Source organism: Rissa tridactyla, chromosome 10, assembly GCF_028500815.1.
Source record: "Rissa tridactyla isolate bRisTri1 chromosome 10, bRisTri1.patW.cur.20221130, whole genome shotgun sequence".
Classification (NCBI taxonomy): Eukaryota; Metazoa; Chordata; class Aves; order Charadriiformes; family Laridae; genus Rissa; species Rissa tridactyla.
In genome coordinates, this window is record NC_071475.1 from 13,904,868 (window position 1) to 13,930,954 (window position 26,087).

At 41.3% G+C, this 26,087-nt stretch overlaps 1 protein-coding gene across 2 annotated transcripts in view; it reads left to right on the forward strand.

Moving 5' to 3' along the window:
• LOC128915584 (contactin-4) overlaps window positions 1-26,087 on the forward strand; it is a 345,257-nt gene that overhangs the window by 168,219 nt on the left and 150,951 nt on the right. For both annotated transcript variants that reach the window (XM_054216146.1, XM_054216147.1), the window contains exon 3: window positions 9,576-9,714. In XM_054216146.1, the coding sequence (XP_054072121.1) occupies window positions 9,660-9,714 (55 nt within the window). In that variant the 5' untranslated portion in view covers window positions 9,576-9,659. The remainder of the gene's footprint in view (window positions 1-9,575; window positions 9,715-26,087) is intronic.

The following is a 26,087-nucleotide window of genomic DNA, read 5'->3' on the forward strand; positions in this document are numbered from 1 at the left end:
AGAGCATTTCCATTTATGGTGGATCAGTGATATGGCTAGGAGAGAAGAGCTGGACCCACTGAATACCAACTCAAGTATCTTTTGCTCTTCAAGTTAGTTTTGCTATTCCTAAAGCTGGCATTTTATGCAGAATTTATCATTCATTGCTTGGATATATGGGACAGCCATTCATTTTGATCTTGCAAAATACTGCATTGAAAATTTTACTCTGCATGAAGTTGAGAATTGTTTTTAAATCGGTTTTAAGGTAACCGTTCTAGACAATCTTCATTAGAAAACTACCTAAAAGAGAGTAAAGTCTTATTTGTGGAAAATTCTATTTAGTTTCACTGCTTGCAGGTTTTTATTATAATAATGTTACTCCTGGTTCGAGCAAATTGCCTCCCAAGTTTGTGGTGTGATGGACTTTTTCTGTGTTGAGAAAAACTGGATGTTACCTGATAGAGGTGCTGCCTCGGGTGTTTCTTGATACATTCCTTCCATGGAAAAGGTAGAACAATAGATAGTGACCCCTAATTAACAGCAGTAGCCATAATTTAGAGTTGCGTTTAGTCACCCAGATTTCCTTACCTAGAGATATTTATGCTTACAAATTATTCAGGTTTTACAGGGCAATGACCGTTTCCTGGGGGCAAGAGACAAAAAGTAAGGGTTGCAATAGGGTGATGTGTGGTAGTTAGTGGCTAGTAATTAAAAGGCTTTAATTACTGTCATTTTTTTCTTCAGTAGAAAATTGTGCTCTGATTCACTGGTTCAGAAGGTGAAGGGATGTGTGGCGCAGCTGGGAATATGCAGCGTTTGAGATGGATTGCTGCTTACATGGAGGTGGTTTTGCTGGTGGTAAAGGTGTGTGGGGAATACTGACTGCCACATGGTAAAACGTTAGAAGAGCATGTACCTGTTATTAGCTGACTATTTTTGTATAATCCAGAGTCTCTAATCAGGTTTTAAGCTGTGGCATTTGGTTCTGCATGAAAATAAAGTAGGTATATTGCTTCTAAAAGTTTCTACTCTAACAAGTCAGGAAGGGATGGTGTCAATGATAGTTATTTCTATACCCTTTTTATTCCATCAGCAACAAGGACTCTTCCTGCCCGCCCCACCACTAACAGAACTGGCCCCATCAGCTGGTTTCTTCAGGGATATATGAGCATAAGTTACAAAGACTTACGTTGAAAAAACTTATGTAGAAAAACTGTATTCAAACTCTAGGGATCATAATTCACTGCAGTGGGTGCTTACTGAGTTCTTCCTTCAGCAATCTTTGCTAATATTGTTAGAACTGTATTTATTGTCTTAATCTGGTGGATGTAATCCTTGTTTCCCACGTACGTGTGTAGCCCGGCATCCTCCTGGGGTGCGGAGGGGGTGGTGGCAGGGCTGTGACAGCCGGGAGGTGGCTCAGGCAGAGCGCCCACCAAAGACCCGGTCGCCTGACAAATATAAATGACAGGAGCGAGTCGGGAACTTGCATCTGTTGAGGTGCTGTACCTTCCTTGATACAGTGAAATGAAATCTCTATCTAGTCAATGTGGATGAAAGCCCAAAGGAGGAAACACAATGTAAAAACTGACGTTGTTTTTCTCAGTCTTTCTTTTTTAGGTAATTAATTTTTTGAAGCATTTCATTCCCATTTATCATAAGCGAGTCTCAGAAACATGCTGCGTATGTGTCATTTGTTTCATCAGGCACACTGTGCCCGTATATATTTCATAAGGTGTGAATTGTGTGTAAGTGCAACTCCAGAAGGGATAATTTCAGCAAAGAAGCTTGAGATAGATCAGGATCTGACAGACGTGCTGTGAGAACGAGGAGGGCTCGGTGAGAGATGCCACCGGCACGCTCCTGCTACCCTTCATCTCCCTGGGCCATCTTTTCAAATTCTCTTTTCTCTTCCCTTATGCAAAACGGAAGGCCAATATTTATCTCAGGACTCATGACAGCAGCTACCACAGCCGAAAAAAACACCCGTCTTTTGAGCGCTGAAAAGCTTCAGTGGTGTGTACATCACAAAAGTATTACTGTGAAGATTTGCACTATTGGGGACACGTCTTTTAGGCACCTTCTATTTTTCAACGTTCAATTTTGCAGGTCACTGATTGCACCTGCTAAGGAGAGCCTGCGCCTCTCCCGACACACAGACACAGATTCAGTAAAGCATTTAGAGGCTGGATCAGGGTTAGGAATTTGATGTTTTGCTGAATCTGGGCCACGGATGGTGTTCAGGAGCGGGGACCAGCACGAGAGCGGAGCTGGGACGCTGGACGCTGCTGGGAGGAGCTGCTGGGAGGAGCGTGTCACAGTGATGCTCTCCAGCAGCGTGGGCGACCAGCTATTTCTGAGCAAAAGGATCAAAAGCCGCCCAGGATTTAAGCATCTTGGGCACTTCAGAGCCCTTCAGAATCATCTTGTCCAGGACCACTGATTTTTCACTATTTCGCCCTGGATGACGCTGGTTCCTGCCCCTCACGCTAACTTGCTCACAAAGGTATCCAGTTTCCACATTGCTTTTGGACACTAAATTGTGAGGATATTCTCACAATGATGCATTGATGCAATCCCATTGAATAAGGTCTAATCCTGCTGCTTTCCCTAACTGCTCTAAGCATTTCATTTCTGCCACAACCTTGTTATGAATTCCTCATGCTGCTCCTCCGGAATAACATTGTTTAACCCCTTTCACAGATAAAACAATTTTCTTTAATTTAGGAAAAGCCTTGTTTGTCTGTTACGTGAAAGAAACCTCATTGCTTTTGCCCCATGACCCCTTACTAAAGCCGAACGGTTTCTTTAACATTCATTTATAGAGGACACCTCTGTGTTATTCTTCTGTGTGTAAGTCTGAGTGACTTTCAATTAATTATCGGAGGCTCCAGGTTATTTTTCTTCCAATTTCTGAATCAGATGGGGAACAACCTCACCTTGCAACCAGCAGCAATGGGACTGGAGAATCCCAATGTTTGGAATTCTCTCCACCCCTTCCATGTATTGGTGTTCCTGGAAGCAAAATACATATTGTCTGTCCTCAATATCTTGGTTGTTCTGCACTTAAATTTATCTTACAAATTGCTAAGGAACATTAACAATATATATTCTGCATCCTACCTGGACAGCCCATGCCTGTGCTTGAGCTGGCCTTAACAAGCTTTTCCTAAAGTCTAAACCTTGATCTTTTTTTTTTATATTCATTCTTATTGCATCCACTTTGGATGTGGGAATAAATAATTTCTTTCTATTTCCAGCAGTTTTTTTACATGTTTTAATACTGTTAACTCTTTTATCTTCGTTATACTTTAGGCTAAGCAACTCCATTTGGTTTTTATTTATAGGACATGTTTTGTAGACCTTTGTGGTTTTCTCCTTTGGATGCTTCTGTTTGGGGCAAATCTTCCTTGACATGCAGCACTACATGCATCCGAGCCCCCCGGTGCTGGGGAGTGACAGGTTGCTTACCTAGCAGGAATTTTCAGCTGAAAAAGACCTGCAAACCTGGTTTATCCATCCCAGGCAGGGTTTTTGCTGCTTGCAGTGTCACAGGGCACTGCCGACACGTTCAGCCGCGTGGGGATCAGTGCAGAGTTATCACCCAGCCGCCTGCTCCCCGGCATATGTTTGTGCTATTTAATGCAGCATCCTATTGACTGCAGTACGCAGCACTTGTCTCGTACAGAGTTTCATCCTTCTGGTTTAGGCTGGTTTTATGTCCAATTTGTCAAGGTGCTTTTGAATTACATTCACATCCTCAGAGGTACCTGCAGCCTCTTAGTGTCACCAGCAGACTGAGTAAGCGCACCTTCTCTTCCACTCGTGCTGCTAAAAAAAAATACTGGACGAAAGACAGACTCATTTTGGCAGTCAACTTTCAATAATTACTCTCCAGCTATGGCTTTTCAGTCAGTTATGTCCACTCTTTGGTAAAGTTATAGAATTGGCCTCTGGTGAAGTCTAAATTGAAATTTTCCGAAGTGATCAAATAGGAAAAAAGCCCCTGTCCTGCAAAGAGGTCTGCGAGGGTGAGTTCAAATCACAAATGGACTGCATGCAGGCAGCCTGAGTATGCATCTCTTTTAAAAATAAGCAGATAATTTTCCCTGCCAGGTAGTGAAAAAGAGAAATGAATTTTGATGTCAATTCCTTTCCCAAAGCTGAAATTTTCATATTCCTTGCTCCTTAAAAGCATCTGAGGGAAGTGCGGCAGCCGTAGCTGAAGCTGTGCTACCAGTGAACGCGGGGCTTCACGAATCTTTCTTTCCAGAAGGATACCTCGTTCTTTAGAGTATTTGGGGACTCTAAAGGAACTGATGGCCAGCCCATTTCATTGCAGTTATTTTGGCAAAAAGGGCTGTGTTGTTCACTGAATATCATGTTGGAGGGGTCAAAAATCAGAAGTTCAAGTAAAGGGTTTAAAATCTTCTGAAGTTAAATTATTTTACTTACAACTAACCATTTCTTTTTTGATATTTCTCTGTTAATGCTGCTCCTTAAGTGTTAAAAGCTTAAATGAACATGTTACACAGTCTGGTCAAAAAATGGGACTTACTCCTGCACTACGAGGTCTGTGAAGTCTGTAAAGCTTTTGGAAAGTGTTTGGAGAGATAGAAATGGATAATAGTGTTCTGATGTAGCTTTGCAGACTTTTTCATTGTGTTTTCTAAGACTTGGGAAGCACCTAGCAACCACATATTTGATGGATATAGATCTTTTTGTATGCATATATTAGAAGAAGGTATCTTTGTGTTAGGAAAAAGGTTTTTTTTGAATTGCAGAAAACTTTCTGTGGCTTATTTTCTACCTTTTTTTGTATAGACGAGATGAATCTGAGTTTATGCTAAACCTTTGTGCTCAGGTTTTGCTGGGACTGGTCTTTCTAGACTTGACCTGCAGTATACATCCCACGCAGGTGTTCTGGCATACATTTGCCATATGCCCTTTTTCTTAGACATGCAAACATCTTGTGCTCTCAGCAGCTGTACAGCCCCAAGTTCTGTGTAACCAGACAGCAGTCGGGTAACCCATAGGTCGGTTCCCTCTTCTGCATTGAAGCCTGAAGATTATTTTTGTTAATTACTTAAATCATAAAATGGTTTGGGTTGGAAAGGACCTTGGAGATCATCACTTTCCAACCCCCCTGCCCTGGGCAGGGACACCTCCCACTAGACGAGGTTGCTCAAAGCCCCATCCCTCCTGGCTTTGAACACCTCCAGGGATGATACTATAGTATTTTATGATACTGTACTTCTGTTTAAAAAGCTTGGTAAGCCTTTGGAAGTTTTGGCACCATGAATTACCGTCGCTATTCAGGAAAGTAGTGAATTCGTGTTAGATACTTGCTGTTGCCTTCAGGTCAGATCTGAGGCACGGAGGGTCGGCACCACCTTAAATCTAACAACTCGCATCTTAGTGCTCAGAGTGTTTTGTGCTTACCCTTAGCTCTTCCTTTGTTGAGGTGATTAAAAGATGCCTGTTGCTGTCTGTGTGTGCAGCATGCTTCATTAACAGTGATTTATTTGGGAGTTTAGCAGAATTGGCACTGTGCAGCACACCGGTGTGCAGTAGAAAAACGTGAGATGATTGCTAAGGCTTGCTTCTCGCTGCTGCTGCTGCACTACTGAGGGGTCTCAGGCATGTTTTGCAAATTTTCTTTCAGAATATTCACAAAATGGGGAGTTCATATAGTGCGAATTATATCTACAAAAGTATTTTTTGCGTTCTGAATGCATCCATATACCTTAGCCTTAGGTTTTTCATTTCTATCTTGTGTTGTTTTGTGGTTTTTTTTTTCAGAAGTGCTAATCATTAGACATCCAAATGGGATTAGTGAGAAAGACCCATGCCTACTAACACAGAAAAATTCACCACAAATATTTCTACTGCATGCATCTTTTTTTTCCCTCGTACCTGACTGCAGTCAGAGCTCTTATAGTCAACTTTCTTTGTCAGAATCCAATTACAAGCAAAAGGTGCCTTTCAAAGATTTGCAATGAGTGCATTGCCAAAAGTAAAGTTAAAAAGACATCTGTACATGTGTTGGCACTAGGTTTTCTAATGGGATGCACTTCCAAACTGAAGCACAGCTATCTCATTTTCATTTTGAAAAAATAATTTCTGTAGTGCCGAAACTACACACGCTTCCTTCTGGAAATAAAATATTAAACTTTGCAAGTTTTCAGGCTTCTTATATTCTCCTTCAGAAGCAGTGCAAACCCCCCCTGGGATTTTATAGTCAGAAAACATTTAGAAATGGGAAGGATCTTTTCAATTTTACATCTTTTGCTCATGCACAAGTGTTGCCTTTCCTCAAGTTGTTGCCATAAAAAGTCAACGTGTTTCAACAGTTTTTACACAGCTGTGAACAATGGGCCTGCTGATACGAACAGCAGCAATGTTTACGGGAAAACATTTTGAAGATTGGACTCATTCACATGTGAAATAGGGAACTATCATGAGAAATGAGAATGCAGCCGCCTCTTGAATACGACCATATTTTAACCTTAGGAAAATATTTTTAACGGTAATCATCCCATTTACTTTTCACTACTTTTTATGCTAAGACAGGCACGGTTTCTCTTCGGGAAACTTTCTGTAACGTATTAGCCAGTGTTAGGAGATGTCTCGGTCCAAGGGTTGGTGTGTGGTGGTACCAAGCCAGGGCTCAGCTGGCAAATGACTCTCCGGGTACCCATTTCCAGTGCCACTCCTGGGAGGGCTGTTACGGAACACCAGGAAGATGGTGAAGCTTTAATATTAATCCAGCAATAGCAATTCTGAGTATGGCGACAGAAATGTGGTACTATTCCATATAGTTAAAAAATGATATATGCTACAGCCTCTTCTAGGAATATAATCAAAGGTAATAATCACTAGGTATACTTTGGCTCTAAGTGCATAGAGTTTCCATTAACATCGATAGAAATACCAACCCCAGTCATGTGTAAGACAGTTCATTAATACCAGAAGCGACTGTTTCCATTCACATAGCTAAAAATTTTACTTTGAAGCACATACGTGACCCTCTTGCTGTCTGATGGTTCTCTGGAGTACGTTTTGAATAACTGAGTAACAGGGAAGACTTTCAGCTTTTTCACTGGACTTAATAATTAAATGTGCCGAGTACTAAAAATGCATATTTTTAGCATAGCTTTTATTTTTGGCTGAAAGTAAGACCTAGCAATTGCATGAAAACATCTTGGGAGGAAAGAAAGCCTGCTATTTTTAATGCCCTTATAAGCTAAAAAACTAATTTACATTAGTAATTTTGAAATACTTTGTATTAGTTTTAAAATGCTTAGAGAAGCATGGTTTCCTAAGCAGAAAAAAAATCAGTTTGCAAAAACCACAAAGTAGACAGATTTCTTCCCAAAGGGGTGATGAGACAGGATAAGCTCTGGTAAGAGAAGAAGTTGCATTGGGGATAATAAATTGAAGGCTATCCAAGGCTTTTCTTGCATCTATGGAAAACTAGGGAATAAAATACCAAAACAACAATCTCTGTTCAAAGAGAGTATCAGGGACATGACACACACAGCCTTGGGACCTGCAAATGAGACTGCCACCTCCATGGTCCTCCATGAAGAATTGTCCCTCAGCTCCATCAGGTCTCCAGAAGCACCATCCTCAAAGCCCAGGGAATAAATATAGGCATTTTCCTTGACTTTGGTCAGATCTGGGGTTTTACCTTCCTGGTTTTTTTTTTTAACCGAAAGGCAGATGTAATACTTTCTTGCCACTGGCACTGCTTACAGACAGCTGAGTTGAGTGCTGTTGTTATTAATGCACATAGCAGGAGTGATTTTGGTCAGCCCTTCTGCACACTGGCAGCTTGCAGGCGGGTCTGCGGGTGCTTCAGATGGGTTCCTGGCAGTAGGTTAAGTTGGTAAGTACTATACCTCGTGTTTTTAATTAGGTATCAAAGGCTGTTAAATGATTGTTCTGTTTCAGTCCCACGTAGCTTATTGCAGAGAGCGAGGAGAACAATCGTAAAGTGTTGCATTGCAGTGTAATGAAGAGAAGCCTTAGAAGTGACATGATGGGCTTATTGATGGGAATAATACGTGGGAAAACGAGGGCACAAAAGAATTTCAGCAGCTGCCGGTGAATACAAGATTTATCTCAAATCTTACTTAAACTAGGGTAAAACCAAGAGCGACTTGCCTTTGGTATAAATCTCCTGTATAGGTGCAGTTATAACCAACAGAATTTGGTGCTTAGAGGAAAAACAGCATCTGTCCATGTATGAAGACTATACAGGCTAAACAAATACATGCCTTTAGTTCACTATAAATACAGAGAGTAACTGCTTAACTATGTCAATCAATATAAAGGTCTATGATGACATTTTCCTTCAAAAATTAATAATTAATACTCTAATAATTCGTTAAAGATGTTACTTGTTTTCATTGATTAGTTCTTCCTGCTAAGCCCCAGCTAGCCTAATCAGTCTGCATGAGAACAGATGAATATATTCAGTTAATCTCTACCCCCTTCAAAGTTGCATCTCCAGATCACCAAATGAAGATTCTTAGTCTTCTCAGTGCATTGAACCTGACTTTATTAGAAAAATCGTATCAATTTTAATTCACAAAAGCAAGCAGAGACCTCTCATGATACCCCTTCACATGCCATTAGTCATGCAGTTTGTCTTGTAAGCACACGGCCCCTTAACTTCCAGCCTTCAGTGATATGAATAAATTATAAGAATGTGTGTCTGACTTATTTTTAATGTTTCAATGCCTGCTCTGGAAAAGGTTCCTTTCATAAAAACAGGCATTTTTGCCCCATCGGATTGCAACTGGCTGCGGCAGGGGGGGAATACGTTGCAGTGATAAGCCGAGGAAGTCTTCAAATTGCCTACTTACAAATTTTAACTATTTACAAGTTGTAATAAAGCGCGAGAAAAAGAACAGGTTTTGCCTGGAGATGTTTTAAGGGCTTTTTGTGAAGAATTCTGGGGCAATGAGAATGGGGTTGAAATGCGAAAAGCATCCCCCTTTCCTTAGCAGGGTGGGAACACTTCCTAGAAAGTGTCGCCTTGTAGAGACAATGTCCTTCACGTACCAGATGATGTTCGTAGAGAAAAGTGAGAGTAATTCTCATAACTTTCCTCTTAACTGTGAACTACAGAGTTAACTGATTGTACTTCAGATTACCCCAGAGAGGCAGTGAGCGAATCTGCTGATGACAGAGTTGAGAGACAGAAGGAATGTCACAACACCCAAGCGGAAGATGCAGATACTGGGTTACAATTCCTAATCCTCCCCTGGTACCCAGCGTATGTGGGCCCTTACTTTTGCGAGTTTGGTTTCCTCTGCAAGTTTCTGTGCCTTTCTTCTGACAAATCTTCTTTTTGTCTTCTTTAGATCTAGAGCACGGATCTGAAGAAGAAGAAAAGATTGTTAGTAGCACTTGCAGAGTAAACCAATTTTGCAAATCATTCCTCAGAATGATTTTAAATGCAATGTTTAAAAAAGTTTCTTTGTTGGTCTTTAGATGCAACTTTCCTGGAAAGAAAAACAAACTGTCAAAACAGAAGGAGCAGCAATCCTAAATCTCCTTGTAATGTCTTTTCTCTTTTACAGATTAAAGGTTGCCTAAAATTTCCAAGGAGCCCCGTTCTCTTCTGTAGTTACCGGACTCGTCTCCTCTGACCCGGGAAGCTGAAGATGAGGTTGCTATGGGAACTGCTCGTGCTGCAATCATTCATGGTGTGCCTTGCAGGTAAAGTGTCATTTTAAAACTTTTGATTTAAGAACGTCACCGTATTTCACACTAACACAAAAGTGCACCGCATTTTGTATGCCTATGATAAAATGGCAAAACAAGTCCCCGCTCCATGAGCGGCATGAGGAGAGATTGCTGAACGGATCAGGCTGATGCTCATAACAAGCTCCTTTTACTGCTGATCGGTATCTCCACAGCGGAAGTGTGATGTTTCAAAGGTCTGCTCTGCCCATTTCCAGTTCAAAGTTGCTGTTGATGGAAGTTGTTTTCCCATGTTCTGTGCTAAGCATTTAAATGCTCAATTAAACCTACGTGCAGTATGGCTTTAAATCCCATTAAAACGGTGTTATGTTACAGCTAAGACCTCGCTCCATTTAACAAATAATTAGAATAACATATTTCAGTGATATAACCATCTTCTCTAACTGCCCTTGTTTAACTTTTTCTTCCCTGAGAGTTGCAGTGTTTTGAACATTCCCATCAAAATGAAACTTCTGAGGAATGTGCCTTTTTCCTGCAGCTGAAGCGGGTCTTGGAAGACGTTTCAGATTTGCAGGGGGTCAGCAGAGCTTGCACTAAAGCTTTGCTGACCTTCTCGTGCGCAAGGAGTTGCCTGAAGGCTGCTGCTGGGAGAGCTGGGGGAACTGGGCTGATTTCGCTTCCACCAGTACCTCTGCAGCGGGTGCTGCCATCGCACCAGGGCTGTCAAAGCCTGTTTTGAGTCTCTCTTTGCTATTCAGCTATCATTGATTACTTCCTCCTTGCATTGGCATTATTATTCTTTAATGTGTGTTTTGTTCTGAGGAGGGGCTGTTTGTGTTTTAATTAATGTTGATGTCACCTTGGTGTGCATCTGGATTGCTCTTAATTTATCTGCTGCTTGGAGCTCAGAATGTTTTACTGCTTTGTTTAGTAACTTCTGCTTTCTTCCCTTTTATATCTGCACATTGTCAAGGTACTTTTTCAGCATTTTAGGTAATAGCAAACTACTTATAATAGTGTTTACTTTCTTCTGCTTAGCTCTACTGAACACAAAGCCACTTTTATTCTGGTACTTATGGGTACCTATTTTTGAAATTTGGTTCCAAGTCGTTCTAAATGTGCTATGACAGTTTCTGAGCTGGCAGAAAATTGGATGCAGAAAGATTCTTCAATGCAGTGCCACACATGTTTCAGGAATTGCAACCCTAAAGAAGTTAGTCTGCGGGAAAACGTGACGTAGGATCCTTTTTTTTAAGCAAATAAAGAAAATGGTTGAAAAACCAACCCATGCAAAATTTTTTTTGCTGTAATTTCTATACTTAAAATATCTATTGCAAAATGTCTAGGGTCAGCAAAATAAAGTTTCAGGAGAATGTGTTCAGGGGGTTGTCCTTATCTTTTACATCAGTTTAGAAAAATGCATTTCGTAAGCACTGGTTTTCCCCGCGCCATTCTGCAATGGCATTTTTTCTCATCTTTGCAGTGCATTAGATATCTTCAGGGCACAGCATGAGTTTCTCTGTCCTGCTTAACAGAGTTATGGGTAGAGGAGTGCCAAAAGTTTTGTGCGAGTTTTGTATTAGGTGATGAGTAAGGAAATTTCTTCGTTTTGCTAAAGGATGTGGTTTGGGGTGACTTCTTTCAAAGAGATTTACATTTGGAAGTTTCTGTGTCTGCCTGCAATGTTGTACGAGCCGGCTGTAGGTGTGGAAGGGATTTTGCTGCTGGTGCTGTGGTGTTATGTGAAGCACGGCTATCTCGTTTGCTCCACGCAAAAGGCACAAAGATATAAACCAAAAATTCATAGGCAAGCCTTCAGCCCTTCTTAATTTTTGTAGTTTTGTGTTCTACTTTTTTTTTTTTTTTTTTTTACCTAGTTTCAGGAGGCTTGTTTGCCCCTGCTAGTAATTGTGCTGCTCTTGGAGAACTTCAGCTGTTGATCCCAAGGAAAAAGCTTAAAGGAGACCGGTAACTTCCCAAGCCGTGTCCTGCCTGGGAGCCTGAGGCTGCCCAGTTCCCCTGGGGCACCGCTCCTCCCGCTGCCCTGCACGGGGGCTTTGCTTCAGGGCTACCCAGGAGGGATGGAAGCTTTCCTTCAGTCTACAATAGATTGCTCATCCCTTAAGTACTTCTTAATTTCTAAGTTTAAAAACTAATTTAGGAAATAGTATTTTATTTTCATGTTGATCAAACCCTTGAACCATCTTTGAGAAAAAAGATTAATAACTGAATTATACAATGAAAAAAAGTAAAAATAGGATGCAGAAGAGTTATCTAACAATCCTCCATAGTGCCTCGTGGACCCTCCAATGCCTGAGAAACTGTGTTAAGTATTCAGTTACCTGTGAAAATAAGCTTAAACCTGAAAACTGATTACTTGTAGTTAATTCTTCTCATCAGTGTCAGACACACAGCCCAGATATCACTCTTGTCTTTGTCTCTGCCACAGCTGGTGGAGGATGAGCTTTTCAGTGTTGCCCTGTCGAAACTCCCCACCGAGGCGAGCGGGGCCCCACCGTCCCCATGTGGCAGTGGCCCTGGTACCCCTTTGAGGACAGCCAGTGGGTCCAGCTACTGCCAGTCCCAGCAGCTACTTGGGCTTTTTTTGTGTGCGTGTGCTTCCTAAATGAACATCTGTTTACTAGGAATTGCATGAAAACTTCCAAACTCGTATCATTCAAGCAATTAAACAGCTGTCAAACCCAAAGCGCTTTTGAGTATCCAAATGTGTCGTTAAGGGTACCAGTTTTCTGCCACTGCCAACGTGCCAGGAGAAGAAAGACGTGCCAGAGCTGTTCACAGTCTGCATGGGATATTGCTATTGATTTTATGTACTGGGTGTTCAGATATTACAGTTCTTCACAGCAGGATAAAACACTCAGAGAGAAAGCTAGATCAATCCCAAGACGTACTTAAACCAGCTACCCAGAGGTGCAAATCTACTAATAATTTTGGGAGCTACTCAGCCTTCCTTGCAAAAGGCAGCAGCACTGTTAAAGGTCTTTCTGAGCTTACCACCCCCTTTCAGTCCATCACCCAACCTGGGACCGTATTTTTGAGCCTGTGTTTCTCGCTGGTTGCTCTGAGGTCATACAGATAAAAACTAACGATGCTTTCTTTGGACTCCATAGTTGATGTATATCAATTCAGGGTTTCTGATTATATTTTCAGGAGTCTTTTCTTCAGGTGTCAGCTCTGGGAAGCAGTAACTGCAAATTATTCCTTTGGTGCCAAATAACTCTGATTTGTTAGGGCTGTCAGATTCCTTAAGTAGCAGTTGTGGTGGTGATAATTTTGAATTTTGGAGAGTAAGATGAGAGGCAGAGTAGCCTGTGAAAAATAACACACAGCTCTTCAAGTCATCACTTTGTTAACAAAGCTATGTGGGGCAGCCCCACATAGTGACTGTACACCCTAAAATGCATTTGTGTACAGCCTGGGAACAGCAACAGGGAAATAAAAGACATTGCACAACCAAACCGACTTGCGTTAATGAAGATAGGACGTAGTCCGTATGCCTGTAATGTGCTAGACAAGTATGAAAGGAAATTTTCTGTATTTTTGTGACTCTTATGCAATTCTTTGCCTCGTTAACTTCCTGTGAGTTTCACTGTTGAAGTCATATTTGCATGTTAATGACCTGCAGTTGCAGAGAGGCATTAGCCGTGTGAGTGTGCATATGCGTATTTTATAATGTTATTTAACCCATGAAGATCCACTCATGTTTTGACAGAAAACAAAAAAGGAACCTGGTAGCTCTTGAGAAGTGTTCATGGTCTGCTGTGTTGTGCATGTGGTTGGAGTCTGGCTTGCTCTCCTGCCCCCAGTCTCCATCTCCGGCTTTTCCTTGGAGGCTTTGGTTTCTGGCATTCTGCTTGTTCCTGCCATTTAAAAGGAAAGATCTCCGCTCACAACAAACACATCATCCAGCAAGACCGGTCCTCCTTTTTTCTTAGTAAGCACTGCGTAAACACAATAGCTTCCATAAACAAATTTGTCTTGCAGCTCTATAATAATGGTTCTGTTTCAATAAGTTTGTTTTGTCAAAGGGAAAGTGCCACTGCAGGTCTGTGTGTTCTATGCTCCTGGAGGGGTGACTGAAGTAGCTCCAGAAAGCACAAGCCAAAATACTGAATCCTAGTTATTTGTTCTACACTGATGTGAATGAACAAGGAAACATTGTTCTTTCTGTCTGTTATCTTGGCTTCTTCATGAAGCCTCCCAGCTGTGGAAGCCTCTGTTTTGCAACAGATTAAATGGGCTGCACAAAAATTGCTGACAATTTTTTAGTGGAACATGGGAGATGATCCCGAAACTTAGAAATACCTTCATTGCTCTGCCAGAGTATATGTCTGTACACGTCTACACTCTGTTACGTGAAAAGCTAGGGTTTCACAATTGTCTGGGTATCCAGAATTAGTTAATAGCCATATTGCCTCTCAATCTGAAAAAGTAAAGTGAATTAATATGAAGACGACCACATGTACCACTTATACATCATTTCAGCCGTCAGAACAGGGGTTAGAGTGGTATTTCTCAACGGGTTTTTTCCTGGCTGTCTGTACGGGGAAAGCTGTTACTGGTGTCATGATATCCCAGCAACACCCGCGCTTAATTCTGCAAATCCAGGGACAGCATCATATTTTTCAATATCAAATTCTATCATATTTTTGATTAAGGTGGAACAAAAGCATTGTTTTCACCTTTTATCTGCTGAAAAATGCCATTTTCTAATCTAGAAATATGCACACGAGAGCAGAAGTCAGGAGAAAAAAAAAAAGAAATATTTCTGTAGAGCTTATTTTCAATTTCAGTTGTGTTTTTTGTTTTTGTTTTTTCCAAACTGTTTTTTAACAGGAAACAATTCTTATAAATGCCTGTCCAGGCATTCTTTCTATCACCTGCTGATACAGCATAACCAATACCTCAGCAGTGGTTCAGGCCAGAGTATTTAGAGCATGGCTGTGTAATTCCTGGGGAAAAACCCCAATATACAGTCAAGTGTTTTCCATTGTTAGACAAAAATCATTGTGATTTGTATCAATACTTTCCAATGAAATCAGGCATTCAGCTCTGTTAAAAATGAAAACCCAATGTTCATGAAGATGAATACTCACAGACCTATTTGAATTCATGCTTCTATCCAAGCAGACATGGGTTACGTACAAAAGAAATTCTGCTAATTTCATGTCTGAATATAAAGAATTAAACCAAAAGTACTGTTGTACAAATTAAATGATGGTCTTCTATAAGCGATGCACCAATTCAATTCCTTCAGCGTTTTTTCTGGTGCTGTGTAGTTCCCATGACTGGTGCTTTGATGTTAGTGGGTAGCTAGAAAATGATTAATCTGTTGCAGTTCCATAATTAATTAATTTATTTTTTGGTCAGTTCTGCAGCACTTTGCATTTCTCTACCCGACTGCCTAATTAATGTTTGCATAGTACTTGGAACAGATAAAGCACTGAATGACTCCTATTAATGTAATCACTTCCCAAACACCACACAGCCCTTGGCTTCATGGCACTCAGTAAGCTGTCACTGAAGCTCGCTGGAGAAGGCTTTGCAGTTGAGATCTGGCTTGCCCTTAACACTCTGGATTTTTTTCTTAATTATTCGAGGCGCTTTTTGTTCACTTCAAGCGCCTGTATTTTCAAATGCTGCACAAAGACCTGTGGCCGGGGCCGCCTGCTCCTCGCCCCGGCGGCGCCATCTTCTGGGCAGGCGGCCATTAGCTGTCAGCTAGGTGGTCACGTACCCGCTTCCCCTTTAAAGGGTGCATTGGCCAATCAGGACGAAGGACGTGGGAGGGCAAGGACCAGTACGAGCACGCGCCGCCTATAAAAGCGCGCAGGAGTGGCCGTGTTGTGAGGGCAGGATGAGTTTAGCTGTGGTGGGTGTGTTAAAATGGCCCGATCTGGAGGTGGACTCAGGGATGAGTTTTGTGAAATGACCTGCTCTGTAGAAGGTCCAGGTTAAAATAAAGTTGGGACTGTAACAACTTCCTCGTTATACGGTTCTACTGAGGATCCCTAAATAATCTGCCTGTCACCATAGTGGTGGGTGATGAGGTCCCAGGAGAGCCCTCATGTCACGTCAACACCACAGTGTCCTCACTGTGAGTATAGATATTCCACTGAAAACCAAATGCTTCTCATCATAGATGCTTACCGTCTGAGCAGACACACTGCTGGAGGTTATTGCTATGAGTGCATTGGTCTTCCTTCAGAACAGTTTTAAAAAGATGCCTAAAAGTGTGCGTTTAATTGTCTGTACAAGAGGGTGCTGAGTAATTATTCCAGTAGAGGGGTTTGGACAGGCATTTTCTGGAGTAAAAGGCTGCTCTTAGTTGTGGCTGGGGTGGGCTGCTGCCGGCAGGAGAGGACAGTAAATGGTGGGGTGGAGATGGGTTACTTGGGCGAAGATAGAGGTCACTTCTGCGGGGGGACAGCCCTTGCTGGGGCAAATTCTGTTGGCTTTTTAACAGTCACAGAATTAGATTTTATGTGTTTCCTGGCAGTGTCTGGACTCCAGTGTGACGTTAAACTCCCTGGGACTATGAATCATTGGTTCAACTCTAGTGTCAGGTCTACCTGTGCGTCAAGTGACGTTACTGCCTGTTGAATATGGTTAAACTGATCCACGTTAAATGTAGTTTTGACACGTCAAGGAACAATTTTGCCACAGCTGATAGTGGTTGTGTTATTAATGGGACATGCTGCCGTAACAGTAAAAGCTTTTGGGGTAGGAATGGCTGTAAGTGGTGAAGACAGCGAGCGTTACAGTTTGTTGTGGATAATGGTTGTCAGTGTTGGATCTTGTGATGTGCCGTGGAAGTGATGCAGTAGCTGGCAAAGGTCCATTCCTTTCCTCAGCTCTTGGGCTGGAGTCTTCCCAGGGAAGGTCCTTGTACTTTTTGTTGCTGAGCAGAGCTCAAGTGTCTTGAACTGGAGCTAGCAAACATTCCTTTGATGTCAGGGAAAAGTTCTACAAACTTCGTACCACCAAAGTTGCTATTTCAATTTGGGACAAAAAGTCAAAGTAGTGGGGTCATGAGCATCACCAAGTGCATCTGCCTTTGTCTTCTCATCCAAGCCTGCCAAGTTTGCTGCTGCAGTGAAAACCCCACTAGAAACTTCATTTGGCTATTTTTTCTCCTTCTGTAATGTCAGTCTGCTTTGTGTTTCCTTGGCAAGCTCAGACCGTTTCTGAGGGTGGACAGAAGCTTCCTTATTACAGATAAACATTTAAACAGAATTAAAGGTGCTGTTGAGGTGGTGGCAGGTGGTGATGGGTGATAATAATTAATATCAATATGGTGTATGTATCATAGCACAGAGAGGGGTCTGAAGCCAGAGACTTGTGATTGTTGCATGAAGGAACTGAAACTGAAGACGAAAGAGAATGGTTTAAAGAAGGGAAATAAAGAGTGAGAGGAGAAGAAACTTCAGAGGGGAAGAAGTGTTTGAGCTAAGAGGACACTGGGATAAGAACAATTAAGTCTGAAGTGGGCAACAGTTCATTTAAACTGAAACCAGCAGACTTTAGCTGCCAAAGTGGGATTCTACAGTATCACTCAGCTGTATGTAGCTGTGAAGGGGAGCTAAGAAAATGTATGTGATTATGTGTAATTTATGCTTATTTAGGAATTATATGGCAAGTTTTTCTGTGATTGCAGAGGATTTGACTCTGCCTCACAAGAGGTCTGTACCCATTTTACATTCCTGATCTGTCAGGAGCAAAGCCCCTACTAGATGTGACCTGACTCTGATTTAGGCCATAATTTCCTAAATTATAAAGTTAGAGACCGTATCAATGCAATTTTCTCATTTCTCTTTTACGTGCAGATGATTAGGTATATTATGTTTTTCTCTGTTTAACTCACAAGTCCATCTGGGCAAGTTTAATTACATCTTTCTCAAAAGTTATTGAGGTAAGATGATGCACTTTAAATAAAACAGAGACTATACAGACATTTTTATAAGCAGATGTTCCAACTATCTGGCTGTGTATTGATCCCTTGTGCGTTTTATGTGATGCCTCTTTTCAATTTAGCTTCTTTGCATTTGAATTAGTATGTAGGTATTGAAATTAAATCTCATTTAGGGAGTTACGAAAATACCTACTTTTCCAAGCATCTATCAAATGAGCAGAATATGGACCCAAAATACTTCTTTATTGCCAATAAAAATGAAGTTTTATGGCAAAATTTGAGGTGATTAGTCTGTTGCTTTATAGGTAAAATACTGTATGATTCTTAGAAAATCTAAATGTTATTGGAAAGGGACCTCACTTTGTAACACTTGTGTTGGTGGTTAAAGAGAATGAGAAGGTGAGAGGTGTGGAACAATGCAAAACCCGCCAGGTCAGGCAGTGGGGCTTGTTGCTGGCTCTGTCTCTGGGATTTGATTTAGACAACTGCATCTTTGTATAGTCTGAGAACTGCACTGCCGGGCTACAGTGTCTATCCAGAAATAAAAATATATGTATTCATTGCATGCAAGACACTGCTCTCCCACTTTTTGAGATTTTGATTTGGAGCTAGTGTTCACTGCTGCTTATTTTGAATTGCTGGGGAAGGTCTGGCATAACTAGTCAAAAACCTGCATCTGTGTAAATATTTCATCCGCTGACGCTGCCCTGCATAGGTACAAAACTTCTTTCGCTTTCCTCCACGCTTTTCGTGGGTATTTGCATCATTTAGAACAGTAACAGGAGCCACTGGGGGAACCATTATTTTCCACTCAGACTTGTGGGGTTAAATCCCTTGGTTTTGCCTTCTGCCCTTACTTCATGCAGCGAAGCATTAACTGACCGAAAATGATGTTGGCAGCAATCGTTATTATTTGGATAAAGGTCTTTCAGCTAAGCAGCAATCAAGGGTGATCATCCAAATGGAATAAAAGGAGAAAGGGTCAATTCAACTTTGATAATTATAGTACTATAAATGTGGGCAATGACAGAATTACTCTTTACTGACAGCTAAATGTGTAAGTAGACTGGCAGAGCATTCCTGGCTAATGTTATCTACAGCAGAAAATGAGGCTTTCTGTGTGCTGCATCTGTGTGTTTTTGTAGGGTCTCTCGTAGAAATGTGTGTTGCCTTCTGCAGCTGGGCACTGCTTGTTGTGAGTGCTCCGGGTCTTACAGGATTTGGGTCATTAAATAGGACAGATGCCCTGCCCACGTATTCTTGAAAGTTTGTGCTCAAAGTCAGTCTATGGCAAGTAAGTGGGCTGCTCGCAATAAATACTGCTTTTAATTAATAGAGCACAGAATGTTATAATGCAGCTCATTCATCTGAACATTGTTTAATGCTGGTTTATTGAAGCGTTTGTCAAATGCTGTGACAGTCTGTACTCTGAAATTAAGGGTATACTCGTGACAGGCTGCACTGACTCATTATTGCGAGTTTTAGAAAAGTTTTCCTGTATATTACAATGCAAAAGCAAAACTTGCACGACCACTTCAGTGCTTCAGTTTGTTTTTCCTTTTGCATTTGAATTTTTATTTTGCAATAAAATATACATATTTAGCTTCATAAATCAAACTAAGACACAATTGTTAGATAGTCTATATCATTAATTAGGCTGTGAAGCAAGGCAAACATTACAACCATTTATAATCAAGTACTGCAGAAGTTGCTAATCAATGAGACAAGCAACTAATTAAACAGCCAGCAGTCAGCATCTTCAGCTGAAGTTGGTGACTTTCAACTTAATTAAACTTTCCAGGTGTCAGTGAAAGTATGAAAAATATATCTATCTTAATATATTGATGTGTCTTCATTCCTCTTTTCTGAGTTTAAACGTAAGAAGATTGCATCTGTTTTAAGGGAAGTTGTCATTTATAAAACATCTTATGTCCATGTCGCATAGCGAAAGAGAAAAAAGGTAGTATGTCGGAGAAAGCTTTGTTTGAACTTTGACCAGTGCATGTTGAGTATAGCATGAATTTAGATGACTTCCTCTTTGTGTCTGAAATACCTGCCATACCATCTTTTAATTCATTATTCTAAGCTTTCGCAGCTGCAAAATAATCCCTGACAAAGTTCAGAATATTGTCGTCGTTTTTACTTGTGAAAAGCACATAATATGATGGGTGTTCAGTGAGACTTGGAAAAATAAATTATTCCTGTCTCTGCAAGCTTGCTGTCTGTGCAAACGGACAACATGAAACACTCGCTGAGAGCCAGATCAAGCTTGATTCCTGTAGCATTCACTCTCCTTCCAGTTTTCATATGGTCCACATGAAATGGCATTTTCTCTAGGTTCGTCCTGTGTGGGCTTTACTAGAAAACATCTGAAGAGGGACTTGAAAGAAGGCAGGTTGATGGTTGGGCTTTCTGGCATATGAAAGCAGGGAGTAATGCAGAAGACAGAGCAAGAGAAAAAAGGGCTGGAGGTGGCTGGATGCACAGGTGGAATGAAGATGAGAAACGTGCATTTCCTCAGCTACAGAAAAATTGCTTCCAAATTCTTGGTGTCAAGTAATCTGCATCAGATTGTCTTTTATAATGTTGCTTAAAAAGGGACTTACATATGAAATAAATCACAGCATTGTTGTATTTCTGAGCTTTATGCTGAAGTCCAGGTTGTGGTGATTTGGCAATACGTTGAAGTAGTATTTTCTTTTACTGCGCACATTTGTCCTGATTTTGTGATCCCCTTGAAGGGGTAATGCAGATCCGATGCCTATAGTGTGCCAGTGGTCTCCAGCCTTCTTTTTGATTGATGCACAAGTATACTGTGACCATATCCAGAGAAAGTAAACACAGGCAACTCTGAATTTGCAAACATTACTGAAAGGGATGATACTTAGTGTCAATTAAAGTAAAAAAAAAGTAGGAAGGAAGGCCTAAGGAGAGACAAGTTTCATTCTTGGGGTTTTCTTCCTGAGGGAAAGAGTATTTCTGAAAGAGGTAGAGATGTAAGACCAGAGCAGAGGCTGAGGAGTGGTACCTCTACCAGTGTAGAAACGATAGCTAACATGACAGCCCTGAAAGAATAATTGAAAGAGACCCCCAAAAATCTCTTCTGGACGTCAAAACAGGATGAGTGTGGGGTGGAGAGGGGTTGATAGGGTCCTGCAGGACAACGCAAGGGGCCCAGCTGTAACCAGGGCACCTGGGTGAGAGTTCCTCCTCCTGGAAGGAGCTTTTACCATTATGTGTATGTTTGCATGTTTGCATGTGTTGCCAGTCTTTAGTCCCTCGGGGTTTGGAATGCTGAAATACTTAAGGAGAGAAAACAGGTCTAAAAGGCAGCACAACACATAATCAAACTGTTAGTGAAATACATATTCCTCAACTGGAATAAAAATGCTCTCAGCAGCAATATAAAGATGATGCCTCTTCTGAGTCAGGAAGCCCAGCTGCAACTCTCAAGTCAAGTGGCCAAGATGAGTTATCAGTAATGGCTGTGTGTCTCATTCTATAAATGGGAAACACTCTGCAGATACTCACTTTTTTCATATGTGATAGTGAGCAGTGGTGCTGGGTGGAGTGGGCTCCCCAGGATGCACCATCATCCCCTCTTCATTTCCAGGGAGGGAGGGCAGGCACTGGGTCTTATTAATCTCTGCTCACTAATGTTAGCTACTCATTTCAAAATACGATGGCTGATTTCCAGCATATGTAATGTACAGATGCAAGGCATTTCCGTTTCTTATATTCAATGTCTAAATAGCTTGGTACATGTTAAAGCCTGTGTCCATCTTCTTCCTAGTGAAAAGCAGAGGTTCTCTGTGTCTTTTCTTAGTTGTTGTAATATCCTTGTGATAACACTCTTCAAACAACTAATTGGAAAGAAAAAAATCTGTGTAGAATTTTCAAAAATCTATTAATATGACTTCGCTTTATCAAGTTTAGCAGTTGCTTACATTTCTTGATTTCTACTCCATTTCTGCTTGAACTTGCATGTTTTCTTTTATTCTGGCTTTTGTTGTTATGTTCGAGCACTTAGGATAGAATATGGAAGTTATTCCCTAATGAAAGGCAAAGGAGTGACATGCCATCAGTTAGCGGGAGGAGAGAGAACTTAGCGCTTTCTCATGTAAATTATGTGAATCCTGGATGTAAGCCAGGTATTCATTTTGTTAAAATGGGGTTTGATAATTGAAACTAATTTAACATCGACCCCATTAAGTTGCATTTTATTGCTCATTTAATGTGCCTGCCTCAGGAGCTCCCAGAACTAGGAAGCGGCTTTGTTACGTGAGTTTATAATTTGTCAGAGCTCCAGCCATACAGGTAAATGTTGAGTTTGCTCCGTAGGATCAGCACCAATGCGTGCAACAGATGTTTCACTGATGTTTGGTCAGTGCAGTATCTTTATGCAGAGTTGTGTGTCAGCAAGCATTTGGAATCGGCACTGATGTGTGTGGGTTAGGTGAACAGCTTGAGTTTGTGCAGATTTGCTGTGGAAAGATGCTTCCCCTGGAAAGCAACCTTGTGGACGGTCGAGCATCGCTCCCTGAGGCCCAGCAGAGCCCTCCCCATCGCTCCCCATGGGGTCCTGCGTCCCTTGTACCGCTTGAGAAAGAAAAGGTTTGTCAGAACTGACAAATAACCCCAGTTCTCTCATAGTGCAAGTCATCATATTGACTTCTGTCAAAAAATGCCACTTCAAATCAGCTGAGGAGCTGGCTCATTGGGTTTTAATGACACAGGATTTCCATGTTCTGCCGTCCCACTTGTGGTTGTCTCTGTCTTACTGTTCCTTTGCATGATTTCTGTATTTCACAGCTAGATAAATCTTTTCTATGGTTTATGAATCACTAAATAATCTTGTAATTAATTACCACCCCTTTTGGTGCTAATTGCAGTGCAGCACTAGGTGATGGTTTCTCGAACACAGTTGTATATCAAAACAGCAGTGAGCGAAAAAAGGCCAAAGGGCAAGAAAATATAGATGTGTGCAAACAACCGTGATGGATCTTTGTTTACAAACATGTTCTTTTCTGCAACTGTGGCTGCAGGAGTGGCGTGGGAATGATGGATTACTGGAGCTTTACCCTTGTGAAATGGCAACAGGAGAGAAGCAGTAAGAGGGAGCCTGGGTTACATCATGGGGCCTGGGGACGGGGACTGAAAGGCACCGAGCTGTGCATCAGCACTGATGAAGCACGTGAATAGGAACGCTGCAAACCCCACCGAAGTTACTTAAAAGGAAAGTGGAGTTAAAAGGTGCAGCTAATACTACCGTACATTTGTAGTACAAACTAGGTAAGAATGTGTAGAACTATTTAAAATTATATCCATGCCTGTAAAGCCCTAAAAAAGGCATTCTGTGCTCACTTTCAGCTGCTACTTCATAATGCAGACCATGTTTAAAGCACGTGGCTAATGTCTCCTTTTTTCAGATGTACAAGCATGCAAATGAATATACAGGACAGAAAATGTGTGTGAGGCAAAGAATACAATTCCTCATCATGAAGTAGCAACATTTGGCAGGTATTACTCACATTAATTAAAAAACTACAGGGTGCAGGAAAGGGGGCACGTGGATGTTACACTGATTAAGGCTTTAGAGCTCCTAAATAGGATCAAAATGCTTTGCTGGCAAGAGTCGACACAGGGAATTGTCTGTATTGGGTAGTCTCGATGCTGAATTGCTGGGTCACAATGTTGTATTTCTTCTCACTCAAAAATAGTGAATTCCATTCTGGAGTAGAAATGACACTGAAAATCAATGAGATCTTGGTTTAAAAACAAACAAAATGTACTTTTTTTTCCCCTCTATGAATGTCCTCAGGAGTTGGATCAAACCCAGAGAGAGTGAAAGCAGGACAACCTGGTCTTCAGTGCACCGTTGTATTTAGTGTTTAGACCAACCTGGGCAGATTCAGAAATGGGTACAGCCCACAGGCAGGAGATGGAGAGACTATGGGCAGGGCCACGAGGGTTTAGGACCAAATTCATATAATCCTGCAGCTGCAACCATCTGTTGCATGTGTCAGGGGACTATGGTATGTGTCTGTGCGACAAAGTCCTGATGTTGCAGCACTGCTTGGACAGTCTGAAAAAGTCAGGAACTGCCTAATCAAGATGAATAAAAGCGTGTAAGAGTGGAATCTGACATGGGATTTGGGGAAGAGAAATCACCTTAGCCTTCAGGTACTGGAATAAGGATGTTCAAAGCGGCATCATTACAGGCAGTACCAGTTCAATTGCTGTCTTTCTCATTATTTTTTTTGAGTGGTGTTGAACTAAACTTTTAAAATTTTATTTGAAGTCACGATTTCAGTTTGTTCTGACACCTGTCAGTGTTTCTGTGCAGGTGTGGTTGTGCTGTTTTTGAAACATGCTTGCTGTGTATAAAATGTGCTTGTTGCATTGGTTTTTCTCGGCGATACAAGCTAAATGTGGCTGTCAGTGTTTTGCAGGATTGATTTGTGAAAGGTTGTTACCCTGTTAGGTCTTACACATTGGAGTCAGCATCAACGTTCACAGTCCTTGCAAGGTGTTGTGTTTAAAACGATGGCAGGGGCTTTTAACACGTTTTTAATTTAACTTTCCTTAATGTGACATCCAATCAGTTACTGGTAAAACTTAACCACCTTTCTTATTTTTAAGTGTAGGCATTCTCTGGCATTCTACTGCTTTCTCCTGAAAGTATTTAGAAGACACATGGAAATATAGCAGTTAACAAGGATTTTATGTAATTTGAGAGATGTCATAACATAACTTAAAAAAAAAAAAAGAGCATTTTTAATGTGTGTCACCTGATAAAATGTGCCAATCGAAATCCGTGCAATTACAAGAGCCAAGACCTTCGTGTGCTTAATAATTAGAAGGACAGAGATTCTGGCAAAAATCATTTCCTGTAGGAAAGCTGAGGCAAAAAAGCTGAAGTTTTGCATTAATATTTATTGTGGGTTTATTTGGTTAATTCTCTTTGTGTTCTTCAGAAGCTTTTTTGTGTGAAGGGAATTGAATTTTGGCATCTGGATGTGTGGCAGAGAGCAGGGGCTCTGGGTATCAGGGTGCTGGGGGGCTTGCTCCATATTTTGGACTCCAGTTTGTGTGGCCTACTGGTGTGGCACAAAGGGAGGGGCAGGGGTTGTTTGACACCATTTGCTGTGGCTGTAGTGCTGTTATGTGCTTGTGGCATTGTTACTGGCAGTGTGGGTTGTGCCATTCCTGGTTCTCAGTGTGTCCTGCAGGTGCAGGAGGACCTGGAGATGCTCGGGTGCCTGCAGCGAGGCTCTGAGTGCAGACACCAGGCACATTCACAGCTAGAAAAACCCCTTCCAGTGCACCAAGCTGCCACCACACACACCTGGGAGCTCTTGGCTGGTGCTGGCAGAGCCGGTGCAGGCAGTGGAAAAGTGGAAAAATTTAGAGAAAACAACAAAGCATTTTCCAGCACTTTGTTTAGTCGTATTCAAGGACACAGAAGAAGCCCTGCTGACATACTCTGCAGGAGTTATGTCTTGTCCCTTGCAATCATTGTTTATTGTCAACAGGAGAATGTAGCAGTTTAAAAACTATTTAAGTTGTTTCTGAAGACATTAGAAGATCTCATGTAAATTCATTAGTTACTATGCAGCTGCCCACATAGCATTTAAAGTAATAAAAAATGTATTAGTTTCACTATACAAATGTATTAGCATCTAGTCTGTACTTAAATGAAAAATGTATTAGCTAAACCATATGAATGTATTACCGGCATCTCTGTAGCTGTATAATGCTTAACTTGAGCTATCCTTCATTATTAATACAATCTAAAATATACAATAAATGCTGCAAATAGACTCTGTAGAGAGACTTTAAGTGAGGAAAAAAAGAAACAAACCCTCTGTGTTCACCAAATTTCTGCATTTATTTTCAATACTCATCTGCAGCAGTTCAAGGGCAATCCCTTGAATCCAAAAACACGAAGTGTGTTGTAACCAAGCACCCCGAGAGCGTTCTTGTGGGTGGGAGCCCAGTTTAGTTTGGGATTGTCAGTTCCTCGCGAGAAGAAGAGTTTATTTGTGCTTATTTTGCAACTGTCTTATGGTCATGAAAATATTTACATACAAATGTTTCTTTCTTTGGACTTATACCAGAGAGTTATTAATTCTCAATTCATTGCACTTCCCAAAAAACCAGTTAGATGAAGAACAAAACCCAACGAGAGGACAGTACTAGGGGCAGATGACCAATTTGCTTGAGGGAATGTGCCAAAGGGTGTAAGGTGTCAGGCTGCTTGGCAGACTGTGCTAATTTGTAAATCTCAGCATGTCCATTAAGAACGACATCAGCTTTCCCCTGCAGCAGAGAATTGTAGAAAGAGACAAGGCCTTGCAAATTTCTATAAAAGTCAATTTTTTAAAAAGTAAATTTTTTAAGCACTGTAAAACCCTTTAAAATGCAGAGGGATGAAAGAAAAAAATACAGGATT